At 32.8% G+C, this 12,739-nt stretch overlaps 4 protein-coding genes across 4 annotated transcripts; 2 read left to right on the plus strand and 2 right to left on the minus strand.

The window, feature by feature from the left end:
• Positions 1–91: 91 nt before the first annotated feature.
• Positions 92–959, plus strand: LOC135146160 (alpha- and beta-fibrinogenase OhS1-like). Its single transcript, XM_064078318.1, has 5 exons — positions 92–163; positions 229–331; positions 381–494; positions 636–731; positions 792–959. Exons 1-5 carry the CDS (start codon positions 122–124, stop codon positions 878–880), a joined length of 444 nt encoding a protein of 147 aa, XP_063934388.1. The 5' UTR covers positions 92–121; the 3' UTR covers positions 881–959.
• Positions 960–2,879: 1,920 nt separating this feature from the next.
• On the plus strand, positions 2,880–3,935 carry LOC135146161 (putative glutathione-specific gamma-glutamylcyclotransferase 2). The gene is made up of 7 exons (XM_064078319.1): positions 2,880–2,960; positions 3,016–3,126; positions 3,179–3,247; positions 3,338–3,418; positions 3,468–3,527; positions 3,652–3,742; positions 3,806–3,935. Exons 2-7 carry the CDS (start codon positions 3,046–3,048, stop codon positions 3,859–3,861), a joined length of 438 nt encoding a protein of 145 aa, XP_063934389.1. The 5' UTR covers positions 2,880–2,960; positions 3,016–3,045; the 3' UTR covers positions 3,862–3,935.
• Positions 3,936–4,089: 154 nt separating this feature from the next.
• Positions 4,090–6,941, minus strand: LOC135146100 (uncharacterized). The gene is made up of 10 exons (XM_064078244.1): positions 6,906–6,941; positions 5,466–5,530; positions 5,200–5,261; positions 5,078–5,138; positions 4,908–4,995; positions 4,758–4,853; positions 4,566–4,653; positions 4,410–4,495; positions 4,303–4,345; positions 4,090–4,230 (listed from the first exon to the last, which is right to left on the minus strand). Exons 1-10 carry the CDS (start codon positions 6,939–6,941, stop codon positions 4,097–4,099), a joined length of 759 nt encoding a protein of 252 aa, XP_063934314.1. The 3' UTR covers positions 4,090–4,096.
• A 2,289-nt stretch (positions 6,942–9,230) lies between these two features.
• LOC135146102 (uncharacterized) lies at positions 9,231–12,588 on the minus strand. The gene is made up of 4 exons (XM_064078245.1): positions 12,558–12,588; positions 12,025–12,507; positions 9,806–9,863; positions 9,231–9,369 (listed from the first exon to the last, which is right to left on the minus strand). Exons 1-4 carry the CDS (start codon positions 12,586–12,588, stop codon positions 9,231–9,233), a joined length of 711 nt encoding a protein of 236 aa, XP_063934315.1.
• Between the last annotated feature and the right edge of the window lie 151 nt (positions 12,589–12,739).

Consider the following 12,739-nt stretch of genomic DNA (forward strand, 5'->3'; position numbering starts at 1 on the left):
TGAACCACTTTTCTTAGGTAATAAGTGTGTATTATACTAGGACGAAACCTTGGACGCGCCTCCCACAATGGTTTCTTTGTTGGGTTGGGGGTATAAGAACGACAAAAATGTTACAGTAGACATGCTTCAGAAAATTCAACTAATTTTAACTGATCCTGATTTGGTAATTTATTTAACCATATATGGCCTCTTGATTTACTAATTGACTAATTGGCAACAAATAACCAGCATTGCAACGTGTTTGCTCCTCCGGCCCCTAATCCTTTACCCAAAGAAATATATTTATGTAGTGAAGGTCACCTGACAAAAGGTGCCTGCAGAGGAGATTCAGGTAAAATTACCGCTTTAAAAATAGTAACTTTGGCAGTAAAATTGTATAGGAGGGCCAATATATAATGAAGAATTAAAACTTCAGCTTGGTTTTACGAGTTTTGGAGGAAATGTCTGTGGACAATCAACTCCTATGGTTTTTGTCCGGATTTCATACTATATAGGTGAGCAGTATACTATAAAAAGGTTTAAATGTTATGCATGAAATTTAAAACTTACACCTTAATATGAAGGAGTGCAATTTTTTAAAAACTTGTTTGCTAAAAAATAATTTATTTACTATATCTTTCTCTTAACTTATAAAGATTGGATAACCTCTATCACGGGTACATTGGTGAAAACTTTTCCATATTCTAACCATACGAAAGTGACGTGCGAACTAAAGCCTTGTTTGAACTCGGGCACTTAATTACTTATATTTTATATACGTAATTCCATATACCGCTTATTTATAATTTTAGGTCGCTGCTTACTGCAAAAGAGTACTTACATCTGTCAGTGTGCAGAGGGGTATTCAGGTCCTTTCTGCGAGGTGGAGCTAAGTAACTAAGAACCAACTTGATTTGATGAGCGACTTCGCAGACAAGAATGTAATGCACTCTATTATTTTGTATATATAAAAGGCTCAGGTCTAATTGGAGGCTAATAAATTTTGAAAACAAAACTTTTATTTAAATGCCCCACTCCATTTAAAAAATTATAAATACACGTAAAAAATTTCGGTATATAAAAAAATACATTCCTTGAAACATTTGTTAATTACCTCATTTTTATAACATTTATCTTTTATTGTATAGTTACATTAAAAAAATACTACGTAAGTTATTAATTTAAAAGGAATTTTAGTAACTTAGAGACTACTTACAACTATTATTGCTGTTGCAAACCTAAAATACTCTTTACAGTTGTGTGACAATCGGTACTGTCAGCTTCATTATTGAAAGAAAACAATTTAAAGCACGTACCAAGGGAATAAGCTCTCGTTATATCTTCTTAAAAAAATTTATTTTCTTTGAAAATAGGCTTAATGAATTTTTACTTTATATGAGATAATTAAATTGATTGCAAACTTCCAACTCTCATATGAGCATAAAAGAAGTTAGACGTTTAAGATAGCAATTGACCAGTTCTTTATTTAATGTTTGTGGTGCATTTTTAGTCATTTTTCAATACATAACACATTTCCTAATTGTGCAATACAGCAAAGGTTGGTAGGTTGACTAACCTCGATAACATCCCTAAAAATGTGGGTATAGCAGTAATAATCGGTATCATTGTTATCTGCGCAGATATGATGTGCGTGCTCAGGTTTTGCACATTGGTCTAAAACCCTGCTCCAGTAAGCTTATTTAAGTATAATTTTGTTTGTAATTACTAGCTTAATATTTGATTTACCAGAATAATGTGATGGTTGCTTAGTAAAATAGGATAATTCAAGTCCTTACTTAAAATATTTTTACGTTAGTATCAATTTTTTCTCTAAACTAACCAAAAAAAAAATTCATTTGACATGGTAATAGATGTACAGTAATGATGAGTGGAGGAAAATTCTTTGATTTATCCTTTAGTGGAGCCAATAGTTACGAGCAATGAATGTTTAGTTTGAGGTAACAGTAATTTACACTTTTTGGGCTACCCTTCCTAGCCTCTCTTTGGTTAGTCATAGAGGCAAAAGTTAGTGAACCGGGCAAATATAAAAAATGTCTTTGTTACAGGTATCGCCTTATTATTATCATACAAACAATGTAACAGAACAACATTAAGATTTTACAAATATGAAAGCACTATTACCCATAATATAAAGCTAATAAGCAGTGTAACGCTCGAGAATACTGAGAGTCTGCTTAAAATTAAAAAATAATAATAATAATTTGACGCACTGGGAGATAAAGAAAGCATCTGCATGATATGCTTACCTTGAGGTTATTACTTAAGTTATGCCTCAATAACATTTACAATTTATGCTTTTTAGCATAGAAGTTGAGATCATATAACTAAAATTTTCTCTTCGGGCCAATCTAACAATATAATATTTCATAAATATCTTTAGTTATGAACGACTTGCGTTTCAAATAATTTTTCAATTTTAACTAAATAAGGTCCTTGGAATTTTTATCGCCCAAGCATTCTACCCTCGTTAGGTGTGTAAGTGAGTTATAACAAAAACTTCCTGGGTTAATGTTCAAGAGTCAAGATATTACTAACAGTAAGGTAAAGTGAAGCGAACTACAAAGAAAGAAGAGTTGGTAAAGTTTAAAAACCACGGAAATAATTTAGTTTATTACGCTTGAGTCGCCAAATATCACTTAACAAAACAACGAAAAAAAGATAGGGCGTGAATTGCTCAGTATCATATTTATCATTTTTAATTAACATTGTTCCTTTAAACGATAGTGTTAACTTACAGTAAAACCAACTTTTTTTAAAGCAAATTTTTATCGAGCCAATCACTGCGCTCTATATGACATTTTAACTTTCGCTGTTAGAAAAATTTATTATACTTTGTTTTAGTAAGCCCTCTTAATAAGTTAATGTCTTCTAATACAAATAATAAAAAATTACCTGTTCACACCTCACCAACGTACTATTCTGGACAGAGTATTCACCTTAGAGATCTTTTCGAAAAACAGGTCTAAATCTTTGCTAAAACTGCTTTAAAGCTAATAGATATTTATAAATGCAAAGGAACTTTGGGTTTTCGGCTATGGCTCCTTAATGTGGAAAACCGAGTTTCCATGTCCCTTTGTTGAGAAAATTTTTGGAAAAATTTGTGGTTATAAGCGTCGTTTTTGGCAGGTCTTTGTAAATCTAACATTGGGGTACTAAAGGCTTATATATGAATAAATAGGGGAGTACTGATCACCGTGGTACACCGGGTAAACCAGGTCGAGTTGTTACTATAGTGGAAGATAAAGAGGTAGAGTAGAACAAACCCATATGGGCCCTTTCCATTCATTAGGTTACTAATTCTGTTTAATTTCTATTTTTTTTTGTTCATATTAAACAGTCGGAAGTTTGGGGGGTCGCGTACTCTTTTCCTAAGGAAAGCACATATGAAATATTAGATCTTCTAGATTATAGAGAAAAAGTATTAATCTAAGTTTAATTTATTTTTTCAACTAAGTTTAATTCGTTAGGGGGGGTATGATTGTGCGATGGTTAATTTCTATCCAATTGATAACCGAGATTCTTTTAAAGTATTTATTAACATTATTAAAAAAAATTAAAAATTGAGACTTTACACCTTCAAAAACGATCTATTATTCTGATGTTTTTACATTAACTATTAACCTGAAAAAGTTCTTATACACCCATAACAAGGCGCTCCTCTACGTTGGGCGGCCTGTCAACTCCAGCTATCTCGGACCAGCAACTCTTTCAGAGATGGCCAAGCAAATCGCTACGGCGCAAGGTAGCTTCCTTTAACTTTAACCTCACTCGAGAAGAGAGTTTGTTTAATTTCTCCTCACTTTAGGACCAAGCGGTGCAAACTACGAGTATCTCTATAACCTCGCTAACGCTTTGAGGTAGATCTCCAGCGACATCGAAGTGAAGGAAGCTCACGTTTTTGAATTAGAGAGAGAAGTCAGGAAGCTTTTAAACGAGAAAAAAAAATAGCGTAGTTTACTATTTAACAACCTCTAGCGCATTCACATTGAAGTATGAACTTATACAGTGATAAATATAATGAAAACTTAATAAATACATATTTTTATTCATAAATTAATTCGCGCATGAAATAGAAGATTATTTTAATCGACATAAACTAATTATCAGTGAGCAGAGTTAGTGTGACAGATCTTCTGCCTAGACTTCTTTGGATCTTCTTCTGTAAATTCTTGTCACTCTTGCCCACGGTGGGTCTGCCGTTGATGCAGGAAAGGGTTTCTCCCACCGAGACTTGTAGTGCCATAATTAACAAGAAATTTAAGTTTTGAAAGTTCAAAATAAGTTAACAGTGATCTATAATACCTTTTACTTGTTCTGCTACGGAACCCGCTTGTACCACTACAACCTTATTAAGCCGTTAGCAAAGTTATCTACCACTTATTAACTACTTATTTAATAATTGTGTTAACCTTTCTTTTGCTTAGCCTCAAACCTAAAGAAACCTTTTTGCTATATTGATCTTTGTGGATAGTCAAGTATTTTCCCTGTCCGTCTTCTTGCAGGTAATTTGTATATAATAATTTATTTAACCCCTTCACTTTGCACAAGCGATTCTAAAAACTTACTTATTTTTAACTTTACTTCTTGGGAAAGGTTAAAAATGTTATTAATAGCTCTTTTCGAGAGTTGCGTCGTGATAACATAGCCGTTAAGCTATTAGAGGAGTGTTAAAAAAGTTTCGAGCGCTAGTTGATTAAAATAAATTCAGTAGCTCAAAATAATCTTACGGCCGACTGCCTTAATAACTGACCACTTACCTCTAGCAGTTCATCACCGATATTGATGCCACATCGCTCTGCGCGAGTCCCTTTCTCAATAGATACCACGATTAGCCTACTGCTAATCCACTCAAGCTATAAAGATTTTTATACGGGTTATGAAGAAATAAACTTCTTTCACATGTTAACCTTCAGTCCAAAAAAGTGTTTTCGGTTTTGTTTGACTTCAAAAAAGGGTAGACTTTTTACTTTCTTGCTTAAAGAAAACAATGCGGGTCTGCCAATAGTAATATTGCTTAAATTGTATATTTTAAGAACACTATACTAAGCCATATACTACTTGGGGACATGAATTATACCTTCTATACATGTAGTCGATCTTTGGAATTATTACTTCTCGAATAGTCGAATTCTTTCTATCTATTTATTAACTTTAGTGCGTATAGAGTTCCAAACAAAAGACGAATGTTGGGTAGCTTACCTTTTCGGTTTAAGTTATGTACACAATAGTTTTCAGTCTCGTCGCTGCGGGTTGTTATAATACTTTACATAAACAACATTTATGTTTTTAAAAGTTAGAACTTGAGCAATGTAAAATAAAAAAGTAGACAGTAAAGATGCTTAAGAAAAGTTATCAAATATACAATTACTTATATTTCTAACAAATTATAAGAGTTAAAACACTAAAAACGTTAAAAAGGGTCTTCTTATTATGTATGTAATATAGAAACCTGAAGGTTTCTTTACCTAATAATATCTAGTTTATCTGGAAAATTTTCTCGGTTATTGCTGCTCACAGAGCCTGCAGAGTCCTATAAAATTAAAGAATAATTCACTTACCGTTAGTCCAGCGCATAAGATAGAAATGTAATAACCTTTTCTGTATTTATTCTATTAATTTCAATTTCTTTTTCTAATTTTTTATAAAAATGGTTTAAAATTTAAGGCTCCACGTAATCAACAAACTTACAGAAACAGTGCTTTTAAGTTACTATATTTGCGAACCAAAATTAAAGAGACTTTATAACCAAAAAAAATGGATAACGCTATAATGTAATGGAGTATATATCTATGCGAACCATTTTTATTAAAGTTACAATTATTAAGCTTTGAGGGTATCAAGTTATTTGGTGAATTTTTTAGATTTGAAGGACTTCTTATTTTACAATAAATTCCGCGTCTTAAAGACATTAAATAGCGACTTTATAGGCTCAATTTCTCTATTAAAAATAACAGAAGAACACTTTTGAATGAAAAAAGATCACAAATTGACTCACGGCTATCAAAAGAAAGAGGTAAAGTATTGCTAAAAATCAGAAATTTTGCGTTACTATCAAAAATTATAAGCTTCATACGGCTTAAAATTAATGGAACTAACTAACTAAATTAAGCTAATCAAAAGTTTGATTTGCTGAAAACATTGACTTATAAATATACTTAATGAGTTAGTGCTTCTCATGGTATTAAAGGCTTTAGGATTCGAGGGCTTTATAGTAATCTGTGACCACTATTGTAGGGAGGTAGTGGAGACTTATAGTTTGTGGTGAAGAAGTTGCTGTTAATAAAACATTTTTAAAGTTCGGTACAGTTTACACACATAATAAAAAGACCTTTTGACTATTTCTTTACCGCCTAAGCATGGATAACAGGTTATATAGGTAAAGCCATCATACCATGATTGTGAGTGCTTATCGTAGCTCAACGGTTAAGAGCATTTTAGCGTATGTACTCAAGGTCCTGGATCCGATTCACACTGACAGAACGCTCAATTCTCGGTCTTTGATGGTTGCGTATCTAACTTCGCCCTCATGAATTCGTATAGTCGCAGGCTTTGAGGGAGAAGAACAGTTTATGCTAACGTAATCAAATTCTAACAAATTCCATTTAGCGAACAAAATGAAAGTAAGTAAACGAAAAAATAAAATTAATACATTTTTAAAGGAGCGGCGCGGTATATATAATCCTAGTAGCTAGTATTATATATATCTCGCGCTCCCGAGTGCAGTGAGAAAATTGATATTTCCATGAAAATTACTAATAATTAATGTGCGTGTTAAGGTCTCTTTTCAAACTTTTCTTCCTAGTACTTTACGTAATTGATAGACGAAAGAGAAATTCATGTTGGTTCTGGTTACATTTTGTCGTGGCAGTTAGTCTAATCACATTAACAGCAGCATGGGGACTGACCGTGTATGCCCAAGCACAGATCCTAGTCAACTCCATTAGCCAGCTGTAAATAGATGTGAACGAAACCTTTGTATGTACTGTATACTATAATCTATCTCACCACAACTAAGAGGCTTGCATAATGAGTGGTGCGTTGTAACTGTTTTAATCCTAAACGGTCTGCACCTTGTTACCTAATTTTTTTTTGGCAGTCATGAGTACTTTGTTGTTCAGATGGGTTTATAGCAAACCTCCCTCTGGTGGTAGGGTTTTAGGTTTGGTTATATTCTTTACAATAAAGCGCCTTGTTACTTTCTTCTTAACTGTTCTGCCTAACTCTCAGCTGACCCCTATTTTTTCTTATAGTTTTATTTTAATATTATTTCTCTTTCTAAATTTTCTGTTTATTATTATATTTGGTTTTAGTTTTTCTTATTTTTAACAAGTTTCTGAATTTCTTTTACTCTAATCGCTGTTTAATTTCGCCCTATTTATCTCCATAGAAGGTTATAATCTTTACTATGGTTATAACATAACACTGCGTGTCTCGAGTTTAGGGTTTTTCTGATTTTAATTTGGGAATAATAGTTCTTGCTCAAAGTGTTAGTGTTTTTTCCTCATTAGTGCAATAACTCCAGCATTATATTGACCAAACATACTATTTTAATAGTGTTCTTACCTAGAATATACTATAAATAGTGCGGTTCAAATCATTGGAGGTAAAACCAACCTACCAGCTTAGAAACCAACAGGTCGAGACCATAACAATCCTACCAATTAGTAAGTAATGTTGTTTTATTGTCATAAATAATTTGCTAATTAAAAAGCTAGCGTTATATTTTTCTCAAACATTAACTTTTAAAAGGGGTTAACGTTCTCAGTAAAGCAGACCTTGATAGAATGGTAACTTCTGTTTAACAATCTTGTTTGGTTAAAAAAGGAACTAATTTAAATTTAAAAACCAAACCAAAAAAATATCACTAGATTAACTGACTAGGTACACGAACAAGTCAACCGATGTGTACTAAATCTGGCCTAGCCATTTTACTAATTATCCAAATAAGTGGATATGGTTCCTAGTTTTATAAAAGCAATGTTCTAGGTGTGTGCACAGTGCACTTGTACCTAGAAGAAAATAAATTTATATAAATACGATGAGAGATATTAACATATAATGATCAAATAATACACTATTATCCTAAGAGGTGCATTTTTTTCAAAGCAGTACTTGGGCCAGAGAAGTGCGCATAGTGGTTAACAGATCTACTAAGACATAAATAGGAGCATATTTTAAGCCCAAGTATGTACAAAAAAACCCACTCAATGCCCCTCAACCTTTACCGCAATTTATTGAGCCTACCTTTATTAGAATTTATATTAAAATAAAACAAAAAAAATATAAAAATATACAAAAAAATGATATGATAACAAATAATATAATAAAGCTTTTCTGCTGCTTTTAATGTAAAATCCTTATGGTGTTCATACTAATAAAATGGATTCGAAGAACCAATTTATATCGGTATCACGATTAATGAAAATCCACTTTTTTATTAATTGAACTAGTTTTAATTTAATTTTGTAGTTTTTTTCTTATTAACCATCCATATATAATAAAAATTGCGTAGCACATACTGCCAGGAATAAATTTAACGTTTTTGCTCAACACTTGTCTACACCTTTTTCCGAGAATTTCATCATGATCATGAAGAGGAGGCCTTCGCATGAGGCTCGACCTCCAGTTATTATTTAGCTAGTCTTTGTTTTAGTAGTAGCGAAGAAATGATTAATATAACCAACTTGTTAAAGACCAAAAAGGCTATGAGGCCAGATAGTATATATGACCTAATGCTAAACATTTACTACTAAGGCTTTTTCCTACGTAAACGAGCTTTTTAATTCAATGTTAATTTTACTATATGTTACATACAAATCGTTGGTAGTTAGCAGAAGTTGTTCCAGGAAACTTTATTAGATACTATCGGCCCATAAGTTTACTATTCGGCATTTGCAAAGAATAAAAAACTTTGGTAGCGTTAATTTGTTTCCGTGAAAAAAACCCCACTTTAACAGATTCTTAGACTTTAGAATGTGTTACTAAAGCTTTTAACGATCGAAAATATACCGCAATAGTATTATTAGACTTTGAGGATACCCTTAGTAAAGCTTGGACAGAGAGGACTTGTCTATAAGATGGTCAAGTTTAACTTTCCTAGGTCTTTAGCCGAGATAACAAATAAATTATTTATTACTAAGAAAATTCACAGTCCCAGATAGGGAACGGATAGCTCAAATGTAGGGATTTAAACGTTGGAGTCCTTCAAGGGTCGCCTTTATCGCCGCATTTCAATTCTCGATTTGCATGACTGACGTCCTCTGATCAACTGCTGTATCTCTAGCCCAATATGCTGACGACACAGCTATATTTTGCAACTCTAAAACGACACCACTGGCTACTAAACACTTACAACCTTTTTTGTACACTCTGAAAACTTGGTTTACTAATTGGAAGGTGACACCTCCCCTTTAAGAGTGCAGCAATGGTAATTTCAATAAGAAGAGTTAATATTTAAAAGCGCTAAACTCTACATATATTTAAAACTGCTATTCCGTAAAGTTTCTGTGTTAAGTACTTAGCAGTTATTATAGATCATAAATCAACTTGGAACGCTCAGGTTGTGTATGTCCTGAGAAAAATGAACGCTGCCAAGAATGTCTTATACCATTAATATGTAGGAGCAGTAAACTCCATCTTAAAAACAAGCTGTTTTTATATAATTCCATTATCCGCCCAACAAGTGTATAAGTCCGTTTGTTGATCCTGCCCTGAGCGTCAAATAAATAGGCTGCAGATTTCTTAAAACAAACTCCTCAGAATGATCCCACTGATGCTTCATGGATCATACGTAATGCTCAGTTACCTCGTAGCTACCAAATGAAGACAATTAAAACTTTGTTCATCCGAATTGCGACTGCACGCTATAAAAAATATAATGAATATAACAATAGTTTATTAGCCACTGCTGTTAGTTACCAGGATAACAGGTATAAAAGACCTAAACACATTTTAAGATCACTTTCTTTGGAGCTTCGACTTACTACCCTAATTATTTGTCATTTACCCATTTATAATATAATTAAAATTATACTTCTTTATTATTATTAGTGACAGAGTACATATATACTATTAATTCAATATGCTTAATCGACATAAGTATTATTATATTTTAGTTAATACAAATAAGGAAAATAGCGTATTATAGTTTATTTATATATTATCACTTAAATTATCTTATTATGATTATTTACTGACCTTATTTACTTATCGTTTTATTCTAATAATTCTTGATAATAAAATCTGTTATTATTTGTTTGGTTGTGGCAATGTACTTCTTTCTTTTTATAACTTGCCCAAGGGCTTGGAAGCAAACAATGAAAATGAAGACTCCTCGAAGAAGACTGGATCCTTCTTTACCCCTCTTATAGTGTAAGAGGGGAATAAGAATTAAGCAGCAAAGATGTGCTATACATATCGACTGTAGTTTGTCAGTAAAAAAAAAAAAAGATAAAAGAAGAAATACTCTTGGGAGGCTTTGCCAGTCTCCCCTGTGGAAATCTCAAAGAAAGCGCCCAGGAATACTTACCCCGACGCTGAAAGTTTAGCGTTCTCCACTACTCTAGGCTAGCGAGTATAAAGTTTCTCCGCTGACTCTTGGATCGACCGTAATATGTCAGCGCCAAAATAAAATAGTAATGAAATTTTGCCTCAAGCCAAGGATCACACTACAAACAAATAATATTGTATTGCGCAGTACACACTGTAGTATGTCTTAGATAGGTAAAAAAAACATTTACCTCAGTAAGATTTATATTCACCTTGTCTTTACGTTTTAAGCACGAAGTTTAGCTTTGGCCAAAGGAAAGTTCTTTGAGCTCATAAAAAACAAACCTTATTTATATTTATTATTTAAGTAATACTTGCCGCATACTACATGAAGCAAAAAATGTAAGCTTCATTTAATAAAAAATGTAATGGTATAAAACAAACTATTTTGCAAATAAGAGTGCCTATGACCATTCATGAATCGCCGTTTTTCGAAAAATTGGTAGTAAGAAGACTAGAGGTGGAGATGAAAAGTTTGAAGCCCAAGGTTTACATTTCCCTTAAGTTCCTGCTTATTTAGACTTAATTCTAATAAATAAAGAATCAAATTTTATTATACAATAAAGCAGTACGAGAGAAATAAACAGATTTTAGGTAATTAAAAACTTATAGATTTTTCATATTCACTTTCTACTAAAGCTGTAGATGAGTCCTTGAATGATATTCTTTATAAAACACATTGATCTTTATACACTATTTTGACTTCCAAACTTTCTAAAGCTATGTACTTAAATGAAATTTTAAGGAAACCAAAACAGGGCAATAAGAAGTATTTATACGTTCATATATGACCGTAAAGTAAATACTTTTAATGGCTCTCTTAAATAGAAAGCGGGCCCTAATGTCGGTTTTTAACAATCCAAATTAATGCAAGCGCAGTACTGCAACATTTTTTTTAAGTTGCTTGTATATTAATGGTGACGCTATGAAGAATAGGAGTGCAAAGCAAGCAATATAAAGATACTACTCATGGTACAGCCACTGTTTAACAAGAAGGTATCGGCACAATATTTAAATCTGATGTCTTAAACACGAACTTTAGTATTTAGCAGGGACTGACTTAACAGCTGCTTGTGGTAATAATAAGCTCAAGTTTTTAAAAAAAAGGTGAAATTGTTGTTCTACTTAAACTCAAGTTAGTACGAAAAAAAAACTCTTTATTCAAATTATATAGCTACCAAACAAAAAATTTAAACCGAAAAAGGTAAGTTGCAAGGTTTATAGTTTACGCTTGACATATGGAGTATATAATTCAATATCTTGTTAAAAGTTCAGCCTAAAAGCAAAGAACAATTTATAGCTTTGCCTTTTTGACCCTGGGGATGGGAGCGCTAGGATTTTCGAAAGTATAAAACTGTTGAAGTAAAGAAACGGCCAATTCCTTATAATTTGGTAAAAGCTTGCAAACAAGAGGAGGTAGAGGAACTCTACACTTGGCAAGGTCCCTTCCAGAGAAAAATCTACTAATCGAATTACCTTTGGGATGGTTCGATATATCAGATCCGTCACCTTCAGCCTTTCTAATATCGTTATTGTTGTCATTGTCATACTCACTATAGTCGCTATAACCAACTCTAGTAAAGGCATATAAAGGATGAAGATGCAACTTCAATACTGAGCCACAACCGCCAAATCGTTCATTCTTCGCACAGTAGTATATAAGTTGAACACCTAAATATCGTAAGGCCGCCGTGCACATTATACAAGGTTCAATGGTGACATACAACACACACTCCATGAAAAATTCGGTAACTTCTTTAGATACTTTTAGATTATTATAACCTCTACTATTAGACCCGAATCCAAGCAAAACTTGTTCAAGAGCAACAAGCTCAGCATGTCTGGTGGCATTTTTAGTTAAATTAGTTTGGTTTCTACCAACTGATATGATTACACCATTACGAACAAGAACACATCCTACAGGAATCTCCTTTTCCAATAATGCTTTTCTCGCTTGTTCTATGACATAAAAAATTAAAAAACTTATTCAATTTAATTATATCTAAAACCTATAGCCACTTCCATGAAATTACTTTCCATTTTATATTTTTATAAAAGTGAAGGCGCGGTGCGAACCAGAAAGAACTTTGAAGGCAGTCCTGCCAATCAGGGCTAAGGTTGTTAAAAATAGTCCCTGAAACCAAAATTGGAGACTTTAATTTGGCTCAGCGTCGCTTTCACGTGGCACACC

This window comes from Zophobas morio, unplaced genomic scaffold (genome assembly GCF_036711695.1).
Source record: "Zophobas morio isolate AGI-343-1 ecotype UQ-CSIRO unplaced genomic scaffold, CSIRO_AGI_Zmor_V1 ptg000213l, whole genome shotgun sequence".
In the NCBI taxonomy this organism is placed as follows: domain Eukaryota; kingdom Metazoa; phylum Arthropoda; class Insecta; order Coleoptera; family Tenebrionidae; genus Zophobas; species Zophobas morio.